This window comes from Ammospiza nelsoni, chromosome 6 (assembly GCF_027579445.1).
Source record: "Ammospiza nelsoni isolate bAmmNel1 chromosome 6, bAmmNel1.pri, whole genome shotgun sequence".
NCBI lineage: Eukaryota > Metazoa > Chordata > Aves > Passeriformes > Passerellidae > Ammospiza > Ammospiza nelsoni.
In genome coordinates this window covers 18,938,220-18,963,084 of record NC_080638.1, presented here as the reverse complement: position 1 = coordinate 18,963,084, position 24,865 = coordinate 18,938,220, and the positions used below count along the sequence as shown (strand labels likewise).

Genomic DNA, 24,865 nt, shown 5'->3' with positions numbered 1-24,865 from the left:
TTGCATTTTATTTGCAATAATTTCTTTACTAGATAGAATCTTAAAATGTACATACGTAAATGTATTTACTCCTCCCAAAATGCAAATAATGGCCAGTTTCTAAGGAAGGAAGAGCATCCTCTGTTTACCTGTTCAATAGCTAAAATCCCCCAAACCTCACCTTTCTACACTCTCTGAATCAATCTGGGACTGAAGCCAAAGTCACCTACTATATAAGAGCGACAAAGCACAGATGAACTGCAGTCCTGATCAAGTTTAGACCCAACATCCTTGTGCCAAACTCCACTCAAGATGGGGTTTGGCAGGGGGATATTGCTACCACAATGGGCTTTCCTGTTAGCAGTTTGCTGTATCCATCAAATAGGTAAGAAATCTTCTTTTTTATTGGGAAAAGAAAAAATACTCTGCTTAGACTAGCAATACATTTTAAACAACTATACTTATTGATTCGTATAAGAAGTGGCTGATTTCTTTATATATTTTCATTTGAAATATCTGTCTATTAACTGGACCAATTTAATATTGACTAAACTTCTATATACTACTATAACTACATATGGAAAGTAGCCTTGAAGATCAAATCAAAAAAAACTCTTATTGATGTCTTAAAATGTCAGCTTTTCAGTGCCCCATATGAATTAAAAAAGCATTTTATTCCTGTTGCATTTTGTATTAGAATTCATTATGATTGTTATGGCTCTTATGAAATCTAAGCCACTACATTTTCTACTTGCTAAATTAGGCCACTGGTCAATCTTTTTCAATATTTTGTCATCTATCAGGGGCTAACACCAGATTTCTCAACATTTCTCGCAACTTCTTTTGCAAAAGAAACCAGAAGGGAATATTCATATGGCAAGGAATTTCAGTAACTAATAGTGCAGTTACTAGTTTATAATACCCTATGCAGAATATTTATATAAATTACAGATACTGAGTAGGAGCAGGACAAGGAGATTTATGTGAGACCACAATCCATTATTTTGGATGGGGTTTTTTAACCTTTCAATGTTACATGAATCAGGGTTGGTCTTGGCATTTTTCATTAATATGAGTAACCCTCTTAAGTTTATGGAACCGATCAAATTGGAGCTACTTGCAGGAGTACAGGCTTGATAAGTCGGTCCTGTTCATGTACAGTAATTTCTGGCCTGTCAACTGACATTTTAAAATCTGCAGATTGCCTAGGTAAATTTATTGTGCATGTCATTTTCAAAACATCGAAAAGTGCAAATATAATTTAAGGCTGCTTTATAGTTTGTGAAATAAACACTGAATCAGTGGCCAGTTGGTCTCTATTGTGCTTGAAAACACAGCGGTCTCGTAGAGTATAAACTTCTGTTTGGAGTTATGCAATGTTGGTCAGAAATGTTTGCAGCCATTCATGGAACAAGAAAGTTATTTCTCCTGTGCACTGCTGATCTGATAAACTGCTTTGACAAATGAGTGGTGATTAGGCAGTGCCCAGCAAACACCTCTTTATTTGAAACACACCCAGTGGGAAATATTTTCCGATATCCGGACTAAAGAATAATGGTCCCATCCCATGCCGTCTCTGCAAATATCGTGTGACTGCCTTTATATTTCGTGTCAAATATTAACTTTTATAAACTGGTGACAACAATAATTACCAGCTGGATATAGACTTTGCAGGATGCATCCAAATATTCTTAATAACTAGGTTAGTTTCCTAATTATCAAATAGTAAATTTCTTACAACCGAGAGACACTTATTTTTATAACAGTAAACAAAGTGGCATTGTGTAATTGTAATTGCTAAACAAACCACTGCAGGTAGAATTTCCTTGGGAATGATGTATTTGCTAAGTAAACAAAAGCTCCTGCTGTTTCCTTGAGAAAAATTAACAGAACAAAATATATATATAGATCTATTTTGCTCTGTTACGAAGGTTCCCACACTAGATTAAACAAACCTTCTGTGATTCTATCTATGCCTGCTGAGATTCCTATGGATGTGTAATGTGAAAGCAAACTTCAGCCTATTATGTAGACTTAAAGAGGTGTTTCTCTTACCTGATCTTTATCAATTTTTTTCACCAATTATATTTTCATCAAATATAACCAGTATAAATTATAATGATGTGAATACATTTACCTAATTTTATTATCTATGATATTCAAAGATGAGCAGGAAATGGAAAATGTTTAAACGTTACTTCTCTGCACATCACTAGCAGTCAAGCACAAAGTCAAATGAGAAAAGAATTAAAAGCTTAAAGCTGAAAGAAACTGCATACACTGCTGCAACTTCTAGCTGTGGTGGGTTTGACCAGAACCCTCTGCTCCAAAGCCAGTAATCTCTTGAGGTTCTTTGTGAACTCTTCTCACCTATTGTATAAGGAAAAAGGGGGCCTAACTTAGGGCAAACTCCACAGGCAGTTCTGTTTGACTGAGAAATTCTCTAGACACCTACAGTGCTCATTCACATAATCCAGGTAAAGATTCAGATATTAGTCATTTCATCACTTAAATCCTGTGAGGATTTAGACTTGGCAGGTTAAAGGTACCTATTAGTCAATCTGTTACAAGCACAGTTATCACATCCTGACTGCATTCAGTCCTTCACAAAATAAAGTTGTAGCCCTTCAACTTTTACAGGAAATGCCTGGTATATTTACTTATAAAATCCAAGACCTTAGAACGTCAAACCAGGAGGTCAGGGTCAGTCTTTTTCTAGGAATCAAAGCATTCCAAAGAATACTTGTTGTCTCTTGAAAGTCTTTGCTTCAGGTGTTGAAGCAAGAACCCTTGGTCAAGTAGCTTTATAGCATGATGCTTAAGGTTTTCTGCAGAGAAGATGTGATTTTGAACAATCTTTGAGTAGATGGGTAGAACAGGAAACCTGGTTCATCCGGTTACTGCTGGGTTACTGCTCAGGCTATGGCCCTTGCACTGTCCCTCAGAGGTACCTCCTTGAACCCAGCTGTAAAACAAATCTATGTCCCTGATGGAGGCTTCCCATCTGCTCCCTGAAAAAAGGCCCTATGCTCAGACACTAGAGAAACTGTCATAAACATCTGCAGCCATTATTGGATGAAGTTTGAAGCCCCTTGATTCTTTTAACCACTTTCATGCCTTTTCTTATAACCCACCTTCTACACAATAATTTTAATAAATTATTTGCCTGCATTTTGTGAATTCCTCCTGAATTGTTTCACATATTACTGAGATCTAGTGCAGCAGTGAAATAAGGGGTGTCATCCTGTCATTAGAATCTCTTGCAGTGAATTTTGAGAGAAACACAGAAAGCAGATATATGTTATTTGGATTACAATATGTTGTAAAGCATATTACAAAATATATATGTTATTTGGATTAGAAACTTTGAGTATTTGCAATAGAATGTCTCTTTCTATAATTGCATTTTAGCTTTCTTGAGGAGCCTGTTTCATTTTCTCTGATAAGATAAAGGAGACTCTCCCCTTTGTTTTATGGAGTTTTATCTGGGTCCTTTGATCCTAGCTAAATGCTTTGCTTTAAAAGTTCAGGATATTATTCTTAATATGCTTTTCACATTTTTTTTCACAGGAGGTCAGATTGGAATCCAAATAGGAAGTCAGTTCTCTGGGGGTCTTCTACAGAAACGGAATGGTACATTTATTTATGCTGTATATTTGTATTTATTTGCTACATCCATACTGAATAATAAAAATGCCTTAAATAAAACCCCTCCTTAGCATATTGCCAGTGGTTCCAGATGAAAAGTAATGCATATTAACAACTCTCTCTCTCTCTAAGAAGAGCAATATATTTACTAGACACCAGTTACTAAGTACACAGACATTATACAGTATGATTATATTTGTATAATCATAGTTAACTAAGAAAATAGATGTGTTTGCAGAGGCTGTGTGCATATCTGCATGAACATGTACATATAACACCAAAGTGATGTTTGATTCCTTTTTAAAAAAGGAAGTGAGACCACTGTGGCCTGCTGTGAAATCAGTGGCCAATGTTGGGTAACCAAGAGGGCAACCCATCCTCCCTGACTTTTACCATGTAATGATTTGTGTCTGTCCTGTACAACCAATGTGTGGCCATTTTGAAGAGTTTTCAGCGCCTTAACAGAAAAAATATAATACAGAGAAAAGGTGATAATTAAAGTTTTTCTTCCCTCCTTAGAAAGAGGAGGTGTAATGAGAAGGAAACAATGCTTTTGTAGCAGTAAAAAGCTAATTTAGTACAGCTTAGCCTTTTGTATTGTTCCATGTCTCTGAAGAATTCTAATATTCTAATTAAGCATAGTTTCATAAAAGGGTCAAAGTTACCAAGTAAAAAATGCAGATCATCACAGCTGAAGGCAATTTCTTATGACTTAAGTATCCTGAGCTCAAATTTTACTATCTACTTTTAACCTGTGTAAAATAGAACAGGCTTAGCATTGTTTCCTTGGGTCCAGCATATTAACTCTCTAGTCCTTCCTGGGCCTATCCTACATGCAAATTTAGGTATTGTTATGCTAGTTTTTGATTTTTTTCTTATTTCTTTTCTAGCTTCTTTCGGAATTTCATCTACCTTCAACATCTTCCCATCACTGCTGACAAATGTAGCAATAACACGTAAGTAAAGGAAACTAAGTGTATTCAGAAAGTGTTCCATTTTAGAGGGTATAGACAGAAGACTTTTATATAAATGGGGAAAGGCACTGATAAAGGAAACCATGGGTAATTCAGAGGAGAAACATGGTGATTAGAAATAAACTGTTTTCTTAGCTGAAGAGAAGGTGACTAATTAAGCTCTAGCTGAGCATAACTGTAACCATTTGTAGGGTATATGAGTAATAGATATGAATGATGAATAAATACACAGCTCTATAGTGATTAGATAGAAAACAACAAATGGAGCTAGGCAGGCAAAAAACATTCCGTGAGAAAATGAAGCTTTGGACAAATTGATTTCCCCATGTGGAGGCTGGGGATTTTAAGTCATTTTTAACAGCCAGTCTTAATTCACAGCTGCTAATCCTGCTCACAATGGCCGTGTGTGCAGCACGTGGGGCAACTTCCACTTCAAGACCTTCGACGGGGACATATTCACCTTCCCCGGGCTCTGTAATTACGTTTTTGCCTCCCACTGCAACGCTCCCTATGAGGATTTCAACATCCAGATTAGGCGTGAAGTGGTGGCAAACACTCCGACAATCAACCGCATCACCATGAAACTCGAAGGTGTCGTTGCCGAGCTAACAAAAGATGCTGTCATGGTCGATGGCAACAGGTAAATTCACTCGCAACACTTCTTAAGTATCCACAGGCTTTTTTTCCCCCAGTCTGGCCAAGTACTTTGGTGTGCCTGGAGTGGGGGTGGGGGGGGGAAATTGTGTTCTTTAATAGATCTGACAATTTTACCAAAATAAATAATGAATAAAATGCTATTAATTCCTGTCATGGAAAATAAATCCTTCCCTTGAGGATAGCCTCAAAAATAAAATTTGGATGAAATGTTCTGAGAAGCTGGACCCAAATTTAAATCCGTATTTGATAACGCTGGACCATCTCATTTTGTAATTGATTTTCTTTCTCAAAAATGCACTATTTTAGAATTCCTACAGATGGCAGATACCACAAGACTGTCCCTTCTTATCAAACATTTGGATCAGAAGCTAACTAGCATTCTTTCTGCCTTTTCCCAGAGTTCAACTGCCATATAGTCAATCTGGTATTACGATAGAGAAGAGCAGCATTTATGTGAAAGTTGGCAGCAAAATCGGTGTTGTGTTATTGTGGAATGAAAAGGACAGCATTCTGGTAAGAACTGCTCCTGGACCTGTTTACCCCTTCAGAGAACAGAGCTAATCTTTGATTAGGCCTGGCTCTACCTGTTTAGGGGGTTGCTACTGCCTTCTTATCTCCCACTGTTGAGTAATTCTTTCTTAGTAAAGATAGGCTTGTATCCAGGTAGCCCTAAGGAAAATTACATGGATTTATACCTAGTGGATGGTAGGCATCTGCTTAAAACAGGATAAAAAAAATCACTTTCATTGTATCATTAGCTATTGGTATTATTATAGGGCCTAATTACCCCTTCAAAGATATATTTTTAGCTGAATTTCACTCTCCTATGCCTTCATTTTTTTCTGTGGATTTGCTTTTCTTCCTGAAGAATCAATAGAAAGTGGCTAAGAATAGTATAGATAGTACAGTGAAATTTGAAGTCTGTGTCAATAGTATCAATAGCTTGGACTCTGCAATCAAATCTGAGTCTTTATTCTATCCTTCATGTTTTAAATAAAATTCCACAGATCTGACAAGAAATACTAAGAGACAGCATGTACAACTGTTTTCTCTGGGTTTGAATATACTTTAGAATATTTATACTAACTTCTATCAACTTATTATTCATCATTTTAGCTGGAATTGAATGAGAAATATGCCAATCAGACTTGTGGACTTTGTGGTGACTTCAATGGCTTTCCCATATACAATGAGTTCATTTCAAACAGTAAGTGTTTTAAATTAAAAAAAAAAAAGGTTTATGTGATCTCCAACAAGCTGACATCATCAGCATTCCTCTTTCCCATCCTGTCAAATGGTTTACCCATAAGATACGATTCAATCTCTATTTAAAAATATGTAGTAGAGAGATCAGATTATGTAAGTTAATGCTCTGAGTGTAAATATAGTAGTGGTGCTAACAACTGATTGCATATCTCTTGCTTGCCACGGTTGTAAACCATGCTGGTAAAAGTAATCAGGTAACTCCATAAAAATGAGCAGATTTGCACTTATAAGATAATTAAATATAGAAATATATTCAGTAAAACAAAAGGCAATTATATTTTCTAGTTTCATTTTTGTCTCACAATCAGTATATCCACATTTCCCTGTTGATTTGCATAATCTTTGTAAGATCTTATCTTTTTAACTATTCCCAGCTTGAACATTTTCTTAAACCTTGTCTTACAACAATCTCCATTGTCCAATTTCCCATTTAGATCTTTTTTTTCCTCCGCCCTGAATAGGCTCAATATAATCTGAAAAGGGTTTGTTATTTTTCTGGGAAAAACCTTAGTGTGCATCTAGATGTAATAGGGTGATAATTGTTTTCCAATGTTTCCTTTTTCCAGGGTGCTGTACAAAGTAAATTGAGGTAGTGATGTAGTGCTTCCTTTGGAAGGGGTGATGATCACATTTAAAGGTTTAAGGGAGCTAACTGTCTTGGCCAGCCTTGACCCCAGTCCTTGAGAGAAAAAAAATAAATATAACAGGCAGTTGCTTTGAACAAAAACCTCTGATCTGCATTGTTAAACTTCTTTTCTACAGATATTAAGATGACAGCCTTGCAGTTTGGGAATCTGCAGAAAATGGATGGGCCAACAGAACACTGTGAAGATGCCACTTCTATCCCAACATATAACTGCTCTGATGATCTTGTAAGGATCTTTTGACTATCCTTTTATTTTTCTTTCAAATTTATCTGTTCCCTTCTACAACTTTATATGGGTCAATAGGAAAAGTCCTCAGGCAACAACAACTTAAAGATAGCTATAATACTATGTTACATAATAATTACAAAAAATAATAATACCACCCCCCCAACTTCTTTCTATTTACTGAGACTTGTCTATTTTTTCCTCCAAAGGATGACATATGCGAGAAAACATTGACCAGCTCTGCATTTGCCGACTGTAATGACCTAGTTGATGTTAAAGACTACATTAAGGCTTGCCAAGATGACTTGTGCAGCTCTGAAGAATCTAAAAACAGCTCATGCATCTGTGACACCATTGCCGAGTACTCCCGGCAGTGTGCTCATGCTGGTGGGCAGCCCCTGGACTGGAGAACTTCAAAACTGTGCCGTGAGTATCACTGGAGACAGCCTTACTTCATGCTCAGTAACTCACCAACAACAGGCTCTCAAATACCGCTGAGGATGCAGGAGGAGTTAAAGCCTGTTCAAGATTGAATCCTTTAGAAAATTCTGATGTATAAATTCCAGCATGCAGACTTCAGCCAAAGAGCTAAGGATTTTAATGCAAACTGAATTAAATACTAGCAAAACACTAACATGGATACTCTAATGAGAGTCAAAGTGTAATTTAATGTACTGGTACAGTGAAGGAAGCAAATAAGGGAGAAACAAGAAAGAAGAATGAGGCATACATACTTGCTTGCTTATATTCCTGATTCTTTTCCTAATGATGGCTCTAGCATTCGTTGTTCTCAGTTAACTGATTGGATCTTCACAGGTGAATGTCTGACTAATCACCTATTTATCTCCTCTTGCTTGATAGTGATGAATTTGTATTGATTAAACATATACTTGATTATGGGGTAGCTATTGATACTGTCACCAGCTCCAAAACTAAAGTCCATGAGGTGCTATTTGTCCTCCTGATGGTATCTCAAAATGCAAATATACTAAAGCTTTAGGAATTTAGGTCTTACATTTCACTAGCAGTACAGGTGTTCACAGGGAAGGGAGCCTTCAGTAAAAACAGACCTTGCTGGCTTTCTGAGGTTATTACCTTGCTGTCCACAGAAATCCAGTCATTGAGCCAGTTCAGCACCGGAGTCATGGAATGCACATCTCAACTGCAAAATAGGGATTTAGGTGGTTAAACTTGCAAATTTTGAGAGCTATAGTCAATTACAGTTTGGTGTGGGGTTTTTTTTGGGGGGGTTTTTTTTGTGGTTTTTTTTTTTTTTTTTTTAATCTAGCTTTAAAACTTAAATGGATATAAATGTATGGAGAACTAGAAATACTTTTGACTGAAAAAAATAATACTCTCTTCCTTTAAATTTCAGCCAAGACGTGTCCTTACAACATGCAGTACCAGGAGTGCAACTCCCCCTGTACTGACACATGCACGAATCCTGAACGATCTCTGTTTTGTGAAGAACACTGTATCGATGGCTGTTTCTGCCCCCCAGGTAAGTCCTTAAGCACTCACATCTCTGATCTCAAAGAACAACAGCTTACCTGTAGGTTCCATGGGATTTAAGCCTCATATAGTTGTATTTTTCACAGCTGCCAGTGACAAGCATTTGTCATGTGTCAGCTGAGAAAAGATGTCTGAATTAATTGCCAATACACGTGCAATATGCAGAAAGCAGGATAAAAGAACAGCAAAGGGATCAAGACCAATCTTTCAACCAGCCACCTATGCTGGTTGAAAGTCCCTCTTTCAGAACAAGTGGAATTTAGGAATACAAAGGCTGAATCCTTCCCTCAGCAAACTGACAGTCCTGCTGTCCTCAGCATTGGTGTGTCCACTCACAACTGCAGGTCTCTTGCTAAGAAAATATTTAGGATTTGTAACAAATAAAATGGTTGTAGGAAATGCTTCTTTAATTGATCAAGTTTTGTCATTTTTTTCTTTTTTTTTTTTTTTTTTTAATCTAGGGACTGTATTTGATGACATCAACAATTCTGGCTGCATTCCCCAGCAGGAGTGCTCCTGTATTTACAATGGCAAAACCTATGCTACAGGAGCTTCTTTTTCAGAACCATGCCAGACCTGGTAACCTTTGTTTCTTTTCTAACTCACTATTTCCTCTCATATTTTTAATGGGTTTAATAGTTTATTATATGCAATTGCATAATTGGTAATTGATATGTGTATTTAACTGACTGCTACATTTCCAAAGCACCCCTAAAGAATATTATTTGTTTTATTTAGAAACAGCCACAACTAGCTTTGCACTCTAACTCATGGTGATCAAAGCAAGGATTTACAATGTTTAGATTTCTCACCACTCAATTAAAATGCTTCCCCTTTGTTTATTTTGTTCAAACATTTGGAATTCTCCAGGGGAATGAAGCTGCAGTCATTAATGTATTTGCAAATATTTATTTTCTCTGGAGAAAGCAAGGGATGATACAATACAAGCTCAATTTCTCAATTATTAATCCTGTACCTGTGCTCTACCACATCAGCTTTGAAAATAGACATAGTCTGCTTCAGGAGTAGATGTGGAGTTACCTTTTCTTATTTGTTAGTTTATAATACATTTGTATTACAAAAAGAAACCCCAAAACCACCCAGGAGATATTTTAACTTGACACTGTGCTTCATGTTACCTGAAAAAATCCACACAATTATTTATCCAAAACCTGTTTTGGAGAGTCCACCTATCTAAAGAAGAAAACAATCAGATAAGCAAGAAGAATGGTTACCAGAGAAATTGATTTTAATACGTTGCATCGCAAGTTTGCCGTGTTTTTGAACTGTAATGTTCAAGAGTTTTTGAAACTCTTAAACCTGTGTGTCAAACCACAGCTTGAAGGGAAAAGCAACAGCAAAGCAGCTGCACCAAACAGCACTGTATGTCCTCTTGTTCTGGATTCCACTGTTACTGATTTCACTTTATTCTCGCAGTACCTGTAATGGGGGCCAGTGGAGCTGCCAAGACAAGTCCTGCCCAGGAACGTGCTCTGTAGTGGGAGGTTCCCACATTTCCACCTATGATACGAAGCACTATGATCACCACGGAGACTGCACCTACGTCCTCTCTAAGGTGGGACTCAGAGGATGCTTCCAGGTCATAAGGCCTCAGAGATTTATAGGAAGAAAACATGGTCTCTATCAACACTTAAGAAACTTAGCACCTCTGACACACAGACATTAAATTCCCTGCCACTTACCCAGATGTTTGCTATGATGCCATTTCATTGATAATATTTAGATAATTATTAGGATGTCATGCAACTGTGTGTGGCGCTCACTGGAAAATTTCCAGTTCTGTGAGAGTAATTGAAGAGCACTGTCTTTTTAAGAATTTGCCTAGTGTGCAACCTTCAGTACAACTAATCCAGCTCTCTTATTGGGTTGCATAATTTTTGCCATGTTACTCTATTATGTGGTATTTGGCCAAATGGTACAACTCTAAAAACTACAGTAACTGTTCTTAAAAATAAAGATTATAAAACAGCCTTTTATTCATTTTCATTGAGTTTAAATACAGAAAAACTTCAAGTTAATTGATGCATTTCACTTCACTTTTAAATGTTTTTAAACATTTAAAAATAACTCAAAAGAAATGGAAAATTTGGAAATTATTATAATTAAAATATTTAATTACAGACATGTGAAGGTGAAATGTTTTGATGTTTTAGGGGCTTTTTCTGTTTGTTGTTTTCTTTCCTTTTTCCCCATCTGCGCTATTCAGAAAATGGAAATTAAATGTTGTATGTTACTGTTCACCTAAAACATATTTTATCAGAAATTTTTGTCTAGGATTGATACCAGCTACAGAAAAATGAGAGTTACAATAGAATTTAATAAAACATAAGAAGTTGTCATGAATAAAACTACCAAATGTGAATATGGATCTCCATCTTGACATCTGTATGGATACAATCAATAAAATCCAGATTCTACATTTCTTGTTCCTAATAATTCAAACAGGGAAAAATTGAATATTCAGCCAAAGCAGCTCTGGGATTTGTTACAGTCTATATCTTGTCCAGAAAAAGAAATACTTTTTCAGAATTGAGAGAAAATTTTATAGGGAAAGCTTTTTTGCAAATTTTATAGGGAAAACTTCCTGTAATTATTCTTCAGTGAAATAACTTGACTTTTTTTTTTCAGGACTGTACAGATGAAAAATTTACCATCCTGGCAGAACTACGCAAGTGTGGCCTGACTGACACTGAGACCTGCCTGAAGTCAGTGACCCTCAACATGAATAAAGGACAAACTGTAAGAATGCAAAATAAGCACAATAAAAATATGGGGAGAAAAGAAACTAGGGCTTAATCAGTCAGGCAGCTGCATTTCTTTGTCAGATTTTCAGCATATGTATGATGAGTAGATGATATTTTTAATCAAGTGAAAAAAAAGTGGATTTTGTTATGAAAATCAGATAAGCCATAAATTTGGCTTTGTGGAATTTCATTAAGAAACATATTGTACTCACAAAGCAGAAAAAAGCTATTTTCTCTGCCAATTAGATGGGAAAAGACCATAAGCTTCAAGGTTAGTAATTGTGATTACAAAAGTTAGTGATGTAATTAATCACTAAGATGTGTTCAAAGAAAATAACATGATGTAATCCCCCAAGAAGCCGAGAAAGTCTCTTTAAAAGTAATTATTTTCTGGCAGGGAAAATTAGTACAGTGTACAAAGTAGAAATAAGGGGGAGGTGAAATCACAAAGATCTACCTTTTTATTGAATACTGGTTTAATTAATATCACTGGGGTTCTCATTATTTCTCTTTGGACTATAGTTATTTTTCACACATTGTTGGCATGCTAGAAGGCCAGCCTGGGCTATGTCCAAAGCAGTGTGGCCAGCAGGGTGGGAAAGGGGATTCTTTCCCTCTACCTTGCTCTGGCAAGACTCCCCTGGAGTGCTGCATCCAGCTCTGGGCTCCTGAGTGTAAGAAGAACATGGACCTGTGGGAACAGGTCCAGAGGAGGCCACAGATGAACACATAGGAGCACCTTTCCTATCAGGAAAGATTTGAAAGAGTTGGGGTTGTTCAGCCTGGAGAAGGGAAAGCTCTGGAGAGACTTTTAGTCCCTAAAATGAGAGCTTTTCAGTCCCTAAAATGGGCCTACAAGAAAGCTGGAGGGGGACTTTTACTAGGGCACAAGGTCCTATGACCAGGAGGAATGGCTGCAGACTGAAAGAGAGCAGGTTTAGATTAGATATTGGGAAGAAATTCTTTACCATGGGGGTGGTGAAACACTGGGACTGGTTGCTGAGAGAATCTGTGGATGTGCCATCCCTGTAAGTGTCCAGACCAGGCTGGATGGGGCTTTGAGCAACCTGGCCTAGTGGAAGGTGTCCCATAGCAGAGGGGTTGGAGCTGGATGACCTTTAATAGTCCCTCCCAAGCCAAACCATTCTATAATTCACAGAGTTGCCTTTTGTTCCTCTTCCTTATCAGATCGTGGAGGTCAAACCTGATGGCGGTGTGTTTGTGAACTCCATCTACACCCAGCTGCCCATTTCAGCAGGTAGTTTTTTCCTCTAACAGTAAATTACACAAGTGCTTTTGAAGTAAAGTGGGATGTTTGGTGTCATGCTGGACAAGAACAGGCAAGGGTTCAAACTGTAGCAAACAGAATTTAGTCTTCTGATTTGATTACTCTCAGATTTACTTCCTTCTCACTGCACCAAAGTGAAGGCAGAAGACATCTCTTTACCTATTTTACCTCTTTTTTTCCCTACCCCTCTGCTCACACTTGCGTAGAAAGAAATTTTATTTTTGTTTCAATAGCTAAGGATTCCATGTGACATCTCTGACCTCCAGATCTTTATTTCACTTCTGAATTTGCAAAAAAATACAATAGAAATTTAAAAAGAGCAGCATTGTGTTTTCAGCATTTGGCCTTGTTCAGAAAGTGACTGTTTTGTTTCTCATGTGTAGCTAATGTCACCATGTTCAGACCTTCCTCATTCTTCATGATCATGGACACAAGCTTTGGCGTCCAGGTTGAAGTGCAGTTCACACCCGTGATGCAAGTGTTTGTGCGTCTGGATGCTTCTTTCAAAAACCAGACTTGTGGTGAGTGAATGAAGTAAAGGACTCCTTGATCAATGTCTTTTTTCGTAGTCAGAGCAGTATAAACTTTTCACTGCTTTTCAACAGGTCTCTGTGGAAATTTCAATAACATCCAAACTGATGACTTCAAGGTCATAAGTGGAATAATTGAAGGAACAGCATCAGCATTTGCTAATACATGGAAAACTCAGGCCTCATGCCCTAATATCCAGCAGAGTTTTGAGAATCCTTGTGCACTCAGCATTGATAATGGTGAGTGCTTCTTAAAACTTCTGGTTTGTTTTTTTCTTTTTGCGCATCTCTAAGGAAAATACATCTGTTGGAAAACAAAGATTAAAAAATAAAAACTTAAATATTTTATAAAAACCTACATCTGAAATCAGAAACAAATATTCAAAATGAATGCACTGAAGATAAGTAAGGATGTAAAAAAAGAGTGACAGAAGCATAAGTGAAGCAAACTGCAATAACACTGAAAATAAGAGTAGATGTCCAAGCTGACAGCTTGGTGTCAGAGAAGTGGATTACTGAAGCATCTTTGGAAACCTTTAATTCATCTCCTTCAGCAAGTCCTCTTCTTTGGTTTTAGGAACTGTGACCCACAAGCTGAGTGAAAAGAGAAAAAATAAAGATAGGAGAAGAAGAGATTTAATGGAATGTCAGAACTGTCTGCACAGGCCAGGGCAAGCATGGGTTTATGACTAATGAAGTACAAAGAGTAATGTGCATTTTTATTGTTTCTTCATTTCACAGAAAAATACGCTCAGCATTGGTGTGGACTGCTCACTGACAGCACAGGACCTTTTGCTGCTTGTCACTATGCAGTGAATCCCACTGTTTACCACACGGTACTTTGCCCGACTGCTTTTCCCTTCGGAAACAACAGAAATAGGGGCTGTTCCAGACATGTCTTAGGCAATGCCTGTATCCCCATTGCTGTGCTGCAGAACTTCCTTCTTTCAACATGTGTTTCTCTTTGTGTTGTAACACTACTTTATTTCGGTTGTCAGTCTTGGCTTCAAGATCCTGACTTGTTTGCTGATGAAAAGGCAGCTATTTACTCCCAGTGGTTTTACACATAGGCCAGATAGTGTATTTAAAGGCATGTCAAATGCTTGTTTGAATATCAGTCAATTGTTACCTTATCAGCCTGGCATCTCATTAATAACTGCTTGGAACAGACAGCCCATTACCTAATTACCATCACTCTGCTAACAACGTGTTGCAAACCACTCTTCTCACTAGGAGTCACCCAGGTGCTGACACCGGTGAAATGGGATGTCTGGACTGCATGTTGTGAATAGAGCTTTGGGTGCTACTGTGCAGCATATCCACCAAAAAGGTTCAGAGGACCAAGAAGCTGCAAAATGTATAACAGAATTTAAGACCACTATTTCGCCTGCCAGGAACCTTAGACAAGGACTAGAAAGTGATAAAGCTGTGTTACTGTTATCTCTGAGTGAGCATATCTGAAGAAAGATTAAGGAATAAGACTTGAAAGATAAAGTTCACTGTTTTTTTAAAGATTGACAATATTACCAGTGCTGAGACCTTATTTTTCTCTCCATTCTTAGAACTGCATGTTTGACACATGTAACTGTGAAAATAGCGAGGACTGTCTGTGTGCAGCTCTGTCTGCCTATGTGAGAGCCTGTGCTGCAAAAGGAATCCAGCTGCAGGGATGGAGGGCTGATGTCTGCAGTAAGTACTCTCCTCATTTCCTAAGAACACACACCAATAAAAATTGCTGATCAGAGATTATTTTCTACTCATTTCTAGACAAATCACTAAGTGATGAGGAAAGGATTTTGTTAAGTGCACTCCTGGAAGTAGTTCTCTGCTGTCCGCTTAGAATCAATCCATTGCTGGCAAGAGTGAATAGGAATAGAAGGGAGATGTGGTTTGATTATGAAAGGGACTGTTTTTATGGAAGTGTCTCCACCTGTTTCTGTGCAACTTAGAGTTTCACTACAGCTTTACAAGTATCACAAGTTGTTGCAGAGATAATGTGCTGTATTAGAATAACAGTACTAGTAATACTGACCAGAACACTTGCAGATGCATGTCTTTGAAGCTGAATGCTGGGTTCTTGTCTCATTCCTCAAGAGGTTTAGGCATCTTGGCATTGAATGGCAGCAGCAAATGGAGGTTTCCTTCTGAACTTCCATTTGAAAAAATCTTTTCTTCTTTGCATGCATTATTTACTCCACACATACAATAGCTTTTCAGATCAAACTCTGAAATTATTCAGAAATACATTTACATGAAATATGCAACATAAACAGAGGTGTATTGTTTACATGTTATTTCTACTGCCTATGATTTTTATTTTTTCACAAGAGAATTAACCATCTGGAATTAACAATCTATTTTATTTTCCTCTCTCAAGCAAAATACACCACCTCATGTCCCAAATCCCTGAGTTACAGCTATACCATCTCTTCCTGCCAACCCACCTGCCGCTCTCTGAGTGAGCCTGATGTCACATGCAATATTAAGTTTGTCCCAGTTGATGGCTGCACCTGTGTAAATGGAACCTACATGGATGAGAATGGCAAATGTGTGCCTGCTAATGAGTGCCCCTGCTACTACAAAGGATCTCCTATACCATTTGGAGAAGTGGTCCATGAAAATGGGCGTGTATGGTAGGTAATCTTTTTTAAAACATTCAAATAACGTGTATTTTCTCATTAAAGTCTGGAATGTGTAAGATGGTTTCACCCTGAATTTCAAAAGAATCCTCTCTCTTCAATTTCTTCAAGTTCTTTTAACTTTAATTTCAAATTTACGAATGATATATATTCCCCTGAGTTGCAGGATGAGGACAGAGGGCAGAATGGAGCCACTACAATGAAAAGCGATATGGTTAATGACCTGTAACACCATTTAAATACACACAACTCTATGGGGCCAGATGGGGTCCACCCAAGGGCACTGAGGGAGCTGGTGGAAGTTCACAGAGGCACTTTCAATCATTTGTCAGCAGTCTGGTTAACCTTGGAGGTCCTGGTTGACTGGAGGTCAGCAAATGTGATGCCCATTTACAGGGCGGGCCAGAAGAAGGATCTGGTGAACTGCAGCCCTGTCAGCCTGACCTTGGTGCCAGGGAAGGACACAGAGCAGATTGTCTTGAGTGGCACATATAGGGCAAACAGTGGATCAGGCCCAGCCAGCATGGGTTTGGGAAAGGCAGCTGCTACTTAACCTACCTGATCTTCTTACATGCCAAGGTGACCTACTTAGTGGATGAGGGAAAGGCTGTGGATATTGTCTGCCTGGACTTTTGTAAAGCTTTTGACATTAGGGAAGTGATTGTCCCCCTGTATTTGGTCCTGGTGAGCTGTACCTCAAATCCTGTGTTCAGTTTTGAGTCTCTCACAATCAGAAAGGTGTTTTGATGCTGGACTATGTTCAGAGAAGGACAGCAGAGCAGGTCTGGAGCACAGGTATTATGAAGAACAGCTGGAGGACCTGAGGTTGTTTAACCTGGAGAAAAGGAGGCTCAGCGAAGACACTCACACTCTAAAACTGCCTAAAAGAAGGTTGTGGTGAGGTGTGGGTCAGGCTCTTCTCTCAGGTACCAAGTGACAGGATGGAAGGAAATGGCCTCAAGTTGCACCGGGGGTTGTTTTGATTGGATGTTAAGAAAAATTTTGTACTGAAATGGTTGTCAAGCACTGGAACACGTTGCCCAGGGAAGTGGTTGAGTCACTCTCCCTGCAATTATTTAAAAGTCATGGAGATATGGCACTTACGGACATGGTTTAGTGGTGGACTTGGCAGTGCTGGGTTAATGGTTGGACTTGAGGATCTCAAGGGTCTTTTCCATCCTAAAGGTTTCTAGGGTTCTGTAATATTTCTAGATTGATAGGGCAATTGTACTTCAGTGCATTTTTTATTAAATTCCATAATCTTTCAAGTATAAAATTACAACAACAGCAACAAGAGGAGCTCTTATGAGAATGTAAGTAACGAGCAATGACAAATATGCATTACAACCTATGAATTTTCCTGCTAAGCAGCAATGGATATCATATGAAAGCAGAATGTGTAGTGGTATTGAGAGAAATTCTTTCCCAAGACTGCAAAACAGGTTTTCAAAATTCCTTTGAAAGTTCTGAAACTTGGCAAGGGATAAGTAGCTCTCAATCTCAATATTTGGTTTGAGAGGAGATAATAAAATAGGTTGTTTTTCCTTCTCTCACAGCACTTGTGTCCAGGGAAGACTGAATTGCATTGGAGCACCAAATCCAACTTCAGGTAAAAATAATCTTCTACTTACTTTTTTCTCTTTATGAGGTCTTGCACAGAATAGTTCATAGAATTGATTCTTCTTAATGGATTTTTAATAGAAGCATTTCTCACTTAGTCATAGTGCTACAGTTGTCATAAAAGGCAGGAGTGATCTAGATTACTCATAAAACCTCTTTTTACAGAAAGACTTTTTGTTCTGATATATTTTGTGGGGTTTTTTGGGGGGGGAGTCCAGTACTCTGTAGTGAATCTTATCAGCAGGTTGAATAGGGACAACAATCTCTGCTAACTGAAACAGGGAATTTCCAAAGAACTTATAGATGGTTTAAATGGCTACAGTGTGAAATAAGCCCTGTGCCACTTCTTTCCTTCCTCTAGTCTGTGAATCTCCTATGGTCTACTTTGACTGTAAAAACAGCACAGCAGGAACTACTGGAGCAGAATGTCAAAAAAGTTGCCAGACTCTGGATATGCAGTGTGTAAGTATGTCATGGCCCAATGAAATGGTGCTTCCAGGTTTGTCTATGCTCTTGCTGCTGAAGTAATTATCTATTGGATCTACTCCAAACCTACAACACAGATACATTTTTCTTGTACCAGAAGCCTAAAATGATGTTATGAAGCATTAACAATGGAACCCTTGGATCAAAATATAATAAGTAATATCCAAATTAATTCTTAAGATTAGTCTCTACCTTTCTTCAGCTACTGCAGGTAACAGTAACTAGTAGTGAAAAATCTACAGCTCTACTGCTTATTTGCCTTCTGAAGGAAAGGCTAAAAATGGGCTAAGAGAAATTATTCTTTCTCATACCATGCTACATCTAATCATGTTACTCCACTTAAGTTCTTGGTAGCCACATGCCATTTCATAGTAAGTACCATATGAGATAAATAAATTTCAACATAACTCAGCCAAACTGAAAAAAATATTACTTGTCCTTCTTTTAAAGTTCCATTCAGTCAATCATCCATTACAAAGTGCAAGAGCCAATGTGTTTTAAATTTCACAGGTTCCAGCAGAACAATCAGGATTGGTATACATAAAAAATTTTTCTTTGACAGATTTATATTTTATTAAATCTATGGCTAATAACCTTTTTGTTCCATTACCCTTTAATTACTTTATAGTCCTCTCCTATTAAAGTTGGGCAGCAATAAGACCATATAAGGCACCTTTGATGAGAACTTAATCTTCCTTTTTCTAATGTGATCATTTCACTCTAAAATTATGTTTTTCTTTTATCTTTTCCAGTATAGCTCACAATGTACATCTGGCTGCATATGCCCAGATGGGCTTGTGTTAGATGGGAATGGTGGTTGTATTCCTGAAGAGGAATGTCCATGTATTCACAATGAAGCCACATATCAGCCTGGAGAAAAGATCGACTTCGACTGTAACACCTGGTAAGAATATCTGCAGAAGTAGCATTCCTGGTTCCATCATTTGCTTTTCTAAAGACCTTTTATAGTAAAAGAACAAGGAAAGATTTGGATTCCAAATCTAATCAGTTGATGGATTTTAGATCTTTTAGTTTTGGGTTACGCAGTATGAGAAGGTTGCCTTCTAATATCTGACAGATGGCCAAAGCACAGAATGGGAGGAAACCATTAGGACTACAGGCTTCATTAAGTATCTAGTTTTGCAGTTAAGGTATTCAGGTAGCAGAACAGATTTTTCTTTAATTCTTTGAATGAAAAATGTAAAAGAGTGTTTTATTTCCAGAAAAAAATAGCATTTGGGATGGATTGCCAAACAAATATTGATTGTTCAGATATGTCTACACAAAAGAGTAAGTTGTTTTATTATTAAAATATTTAATTCTTTTTTTTCCTAGCGTATGCAAGAATAGGAAGTGGGAATGTACCAAAGATCAATGTCTGGGCACTTGTGCTGTTTATGGAGATGGTCATTATAACACCTTTGATGACAAAAGGTTCAGCTTCAATGGAAACTGTGAATACACACTAGTCCAGGTACTGATAGCTAGCAGTAGCAAATGAGGGGTAATCTTGAGCCTATCCTGTAAAAATAATATATTTTTAAATGTTATTCTCTGCCCAGGACCACTGTGGCAAAAGTGGCACAGTCAACGGGACCTTCAGGGTTGCCACTGAAAATGTTCCCTGTGGCAACACTGGGACAACTTGCTCAAAGTCTATCAAAGTTTTCTTAGAGGTAAGAAGGTTTTGCACACAGAGCAGTTTTCCTTTGTACCTGCTAAGGCTTAGGAGAAGCCTATATTTCTATTGCTTCAAAGAATTTGGAAAATATTTAAAAAGCAATTCAACTATTAAATTAGGTTTACATCAGATTCAAGTGAAATATTTGGTAGATCTTCCTACCTTTCTATGTTTTTGACTTCCCACACTATTTTACATCATCCTTGGGAAAAGTAAAGGCCTAAAGGCAGAAATTTAGCCTATTGTGTCAGAAGATTCTTTTATTGTATGCAATGTAGTTTCTCCATGACAGTCAAAAGACACTTTTTTAACCTACACCATTTAAATATCTGTTACCACACTTCCAGGAACCTGAGATTTGAATTAGATTGCTTTGATTCATTGCATTTTGATTATTTGTTTTCATGATATAAGCTATTTATTCATAGTACTCTTAAAAGCAGAAAAAACATGTTTGAGAGCACAGCTGCAGCTACTGAGCTCATTTCTCCTTACCTCTTCCTCCTGTTTCAGAGCTATGAGCTGATCCTTGGCGAAGAGCGTGTCAGTGTCGTAAAGAGAGGGCAGAATGACGAGGTGCCATACACAGTCCGCTATATGGGGATGTACCTGGTAATTGAGACCAAAAGTGGGCTGATCCTCATGTGGGACAAGAAAACCAGCATCTTCATCAAGCTCAGCCCTCGTTTCAAGGTGCGGAACTAGCAGCTTGATGGCAATTTGCTGTCCAGCTTTGACTGGGTGTGAATCTTGTTGAGACCCTGCCAAGATCCCAAATAGTGATGGTCTCTAGCATTCCTGCTGTCCATCCCACATTGCTTTCCATTCCTCTTGTACCTCAGGATGCCACGTCATCATCCTGCTGCCATTCTGAGCTTGGAAGGTAGCTTCCAGTGCCTATTTGGCCTGATAGAACTTGAGGTGGCAAAACACTATTTTGGACTTGACTTTGTTGAAATTACAAACTGAACATTTTTACAGGTTATCAGACTTATTAAAATTACATAACTACCTGTGTATAAATCAACTGAATAGGCTTGATCTTGAAAATAATCCATTGTTTCCAGTTCTCATTGACACACAAATTATCACACTTCAAGAGCAAGTAAGTGTATAATGAGTGAAAGCCTCTTTTATGCCACCAAGTATTTGTCAAGCATTTAACTACACAGATGATAAGGAAAATGAATTCCAATTTTCATACTCCTCTTAGCTTATGATATATAAGCACTAAAAACTGTAGTAAATACAGAATTTTCTATCTTACTGCATACCACAATGCCATTTAAATTAGGTATTTAAATGAAGTATAATTTAGAACCAACTTCTTTCAGTACCATAGGTTCTTTTCCTCACCAGCACTTTTAAAAAATAGTAGTAATATGGAAAGTATGCACCTTTGTTTCATAGAAAAAGCATGTATTGTAGCCTCTCACAGTTGTACAGATCCATACATTCAGAATGAGTGGTATTTCTGGATGCACAAGGAAAATGTAATTTCTTTATATACCAGTGAGCAGACTTAATGGTAAAGACTCAATAATAGATTAGGTGGCTGAACTGTTAGTACTTAATAGTTAGAAGGTTGTTTTTATATGCATAGCTGTTGTACAAAACAAGGCTTAAGTGAAAAGCTTAATCAGCTGCAAGTCCTCACTTCCTTGTTAAAAATACACCTCAAAGACAGAAGGTTATGACTACAAAGATGGTTTTATTGTTCATATTTAAAAGAAAAAAGTTAACAACAGTATCCTTCTAGCTGTAGTGGTCATATTCTGTTCCTCTGTTCCAGAGTATGAAGATGTTTAGGACTGATAGAATGGAATGCCACTATTCTAAGAGATGGATTTCAAGTATTCTTTCAGTCTCAGATTTTGTTTCAAGTTTTCTCACATCCATTATTCTTTCATTTATGTCTTTTGCAGGGCCAGGTCTGTGGTCTCTGTGGAAATTATGATGGCAACAGCGTCAATGACTTTACTACAAGGAGTCAGTCTGTAGTAGAGAATGTCCTAGAGTTTGGAAACAGCTGGAAAGTATCCTCTACGTGCCCTGATGCTGCCAGTGTCAAGGACCCATGTTCTACCAACCCTTATCGGAAGTCCTGGTCAGAGAAGCAGTGTAGCATCATCAACAGCAATGTCTTTGCTGCCTGTCACTCTCAGGTATTACCAGGGCAGACGTTTACTGTGGGAAAACTAAGCCTGTGGGTTGATGAAGGTGCTATTCTCATAGATTTTAACATCCATGCCTTGTTTATCAATATGTTTCGCTTCAAATTGTGCCAGGAAAACTCCAGTCTGAATCGCCCTCAATGGGACAGATTTATAGTTCCTACTTGTAAGAAATAAAAAGGCATTTAAAAAAGAAAAATAACAACAAAATAATAATTTCATAATTCTATGAATTTCCTTGCAGCCTGACTTGAATAAAAATTCTCATATACCAGGTAGAGAAGGCAAGCTCAATGAAATAATAACACAGGAATGAAGTATCAGCATAACCTTTACCTGACACTAAGTACATAACAAATGTTGTCAGGTAACTGTGCAGTTGCCTAATATTTCTTTTGAAAATTAATCTAATCTTACTCCAGGATACAAGTCTAGGTTTCTAAAAATCTGGCAATACATGATTTGGATGTATCATTTGGCATCACCTCAGGTGTCTTACAGTGTTTAACAAAAGAAAAAGAAATTACCAATGTAGGCCTTTCCTCTGGGATACTACAATTGTAAGAAAACTAGTCTAGCAAAGGTAAGAAATCACTTAGAAGTCAGGATGCATAATATTATATTTCTGTTTAATAACAGGTTGAACCAGCAAAATATTACCAAGCATGTGTGACAGATGCTTGTGCCTGTGACACTGGAGGAGACTGTGATTGCTTTTGTACAGCAGTAGCTGCCTATGCTCAAGCATGCAGTGAAGTTGGTGTATGCGTAGCCTGGAGAAGCCCAACAATTTGTCGTAAGTTTTATGTCATAAACCTTTCTCAAAGTGCAGCTAAGTGTACAGTATCTTACATATGTGCATTAATATCTATCTCACTGTGTCAATTTTTCATGCTTAAGCTCTTTGATCTTTTTTTTTTCTTTCCCTGAATATGTTCAACTTTCTGTTTCTCCTCAGCACTGTTCTGTGATTACTACAATCAGCAAGGAGAATGTGAATGGCACTATAAGCCTTGTGGTGCTTCCTGTATGAAGACCTGTAAGAACCCAAGTGGAAAATGCCTCAATGACCTGCCAGGTTTAGAAGGTAAATATAGCTGCAAGTACCTCCTAGTGGGTACATATTGCTATATTTTAAATTGTCTGTGAAGAAGTATATTTCCTCCATCAACTGCATTTGCACAATTGAATTTTCTCTAGTATCATTACATCCACATGAATGGAAGCAGATTATGGAAACTGGAATAAGATCTCTAGGACTAAGTTCTTATGGATGGGTTCTGCTGATGCTAGTAACTCTGCATTTCTTCCTAGAGCTATTCCAAAACATAAAGTAGAAACATGATGACAATTAAAAACAAGACCTGCAAATGAATTTGGTGCAAATAAAACCTTTGCTGACTGCATCTCATTCTTACTTTTTCCACCTTCAGGCTGCTACCCTAACTGCCCACCAGACAAGCCATATTTTCATGAGGATCAGATGAAGTGTGTTAGTCTCTGTGACTGTTATGATGATGAAGATGGAAAGATATATCAGCGAGATGAATGTAGTATATGGTAAGACTTAACATACCAACCTCATCTTATACAAGGAAAAATGATCAAAACTCAAGGGGGAAGTTGTATGTTCCCGTTACATGCAAGATCAGTTCATGCTACCTGTGATGAAATAATGCCTTACGATCTAATGCCAGTTTTCCTACTACATTAATAAGAAGGTTTTACATGATTTTATGTTTTTATGAATTTATTTTTGATTATATTGTAAATCCTCAGCATTAAGATGCATCAAGAACAAGAAGTCCTTTATGACTAGGCTATCTTTATTTCACATTCCTGTGGCAGGAAAATTGTTGTGCCATGAGTAAAGATATTTTTTAGTGGCCTGCTTCCAAGGATTTTGCAACATACTTGCATTATTTGAGCATATAGACTCACCCTTTTAGCCTTCTATTTTAGTACAAAAATACTGCAAATGCAAGGAAAGTGATACTAAGGAAAAAAGGAAAGTCTGCCTTAAGACTTCTACCCATAATTTTGCATAATATTTAAATTCACTTCTGTTTATATGTTTGGGTTTAATATAAAGGAAGATTTTGGAAAATAATGGCCAAAAAGGAGCCAAAATGAACAGAAATCTCTAGGAATAAACACAAAGTGCCTTGCCTTTTGATGCTAGTATCTGTCAGAAAGATGACTAATAAAATTACATCACAATCACAAAATATATTGGTTTTTATGCTTTCTGTTTCAGTGAGTGCACATCAGAAGGTTTACAGTGCAAGTTCGATGATAAAGGTAAGACAGCTAAGAAAAATTATTTAGAAAAAGAAGTATTGGATGCTGTCTTTTCATAGATGCCTGAACTGACAATAAACTTCTGAATTACAGCCTGCAACTGCATTTATGAAGGGAATAGCTATAAATATGGTGAACTCATCTACAACACCACAGATGGAACTGGATGGTGTTTCAGTGCAACATGCGATGTCAATGGAACAATAAGCAGAAACATCTTTAAATGTGGCATTTTTACAACAACCCCATTTACATTTTCCACAAGTCAGCCCACAACTACTGCTTCAGGTATGCATAAATAATCTTTAAAATAATTCCGAAATCTCTGTAAGTGACTAAAAATTACCTGAAAGGCAGGACCTTTTCATCAGTTAATGGTATATAATTTTACTTGAAACTATTGACTTCTACTGGAGCTGCTAATTCACCTGGCAGCTTTAGTTGAAAAAGAATAGTTAAGGATGTAGAAATGA

The 24,865-nt window shown here is 37.5% G+C and overlaps 1 protein-coding gene across 1 annotated transcript in view; it reads left to right on the top strand.

Moving 5' to 3' along the window:
• Window positions 1-259: 259 nt before the first annotated feature.
• The window catches only part of LOC132074842 (mucin-5AC-like), a 41,957-nt gene continuing 17,351 nt past the window's right edge, over window positions 260-24,865 (top strand). The window contains exons 1-30 of the mRNA XM_059474878.1: window positions 260-364; window positions 3,550-3,612; window positions 4,518-4,583; window positions 4,980-5,241; window positions 5,657-5,771; window positions 6,375-6,465; window positions 7,287-7,396; window positions 7,606-7,822; window positions 8,772-8,897; window positions 9,370-9,487; window positions 10,346-10,484; window positions 11,558-11,668; window positions 12,862-12,931; window positions 13,345-13,482; window positions 13,567-13,731; window positions 14,233-14,327; window positions 15,054-15,180; window positions 15,869-16,124; window positions 17,687-17,739; window positions 18,112-18,212; window positions 18,989-19,140; window positions 19,572-19,710; window positions 19,799-19,912; window positions 20,431-20,610; window positions 21,843-22,082; window positions 22,731-22,887; window positions 23,050-23,178; window positions 23,525-23,651; window positions 24,349-24,392; window positions 24,486-24,680. Coding sequence (XP_059330861.1) covers window positions 292-364; window positions 3,550-3,612; window positions 4,518-4,583; window positions 4,980-5,241; window positions 5,657-5,771; window positions 6,375-6,465; window positions 7,287-7,396; window positions 7,606-7,822; window positions 8,772-8,897; window positions 9,370-9,487; window positions 10,346-10,484; window positions 11,558-11,668; window positions 12,862-12,931; window positions 13,345-13,482; window positions 13,567-13,731; window positions 14,233-14,327; window positions 15,054-15,180; window positions 15,869-16,124; window positions 17,687-17,739; window positions 18,112-18,212; window positions 18,989-19,140; window positions 19,572-19,710; window positions 19,799-19,912; window positions 20,431-20,610; window positions 21,843-22,082; window positions 22,731-22,887; window positions 23,050-23,178; window positions 23,525-23,651; window positions 24,349-24,392; window positions 24,486-24,680 — 3,973 coding nt within the window. The 5' untranslated portion in view covers window positions 260-291. The remainder of the gene's footprint in view (window positions 365-3,549; window positions 3,613-4,517; window positions 4,584-4,979; window positions 5,242-5,656; window positions 5,772-6,374; window positions 6,466-7,286; window positions 7,397-7,605; window positions 7,823-8,771; window positions 8,898-9,369; window positions 9,488-10,345; window positions 10,485-11,557; window positions 11,669-12,861; window positions 12,932-13,344; window positions 13,483-13,566; window positions 13,732-14,232; window positions 14,328-15,053; window positions 15,181-15,868; window positions 16,125-17,686; window positions 17,740-18,111; window positions 18,213-18,988; window positions 19,141-19,571; window positions 19,711-19,798; window positions 19,913-20,430; window positions 20,611-21,842; window positions 22,083-22,730; window positions 22,888-23,049; window positions 23,179-23,524; window positions 23,652-24,348; window positions 24,393-24,485; window positions 24,681-24,865) is intronic.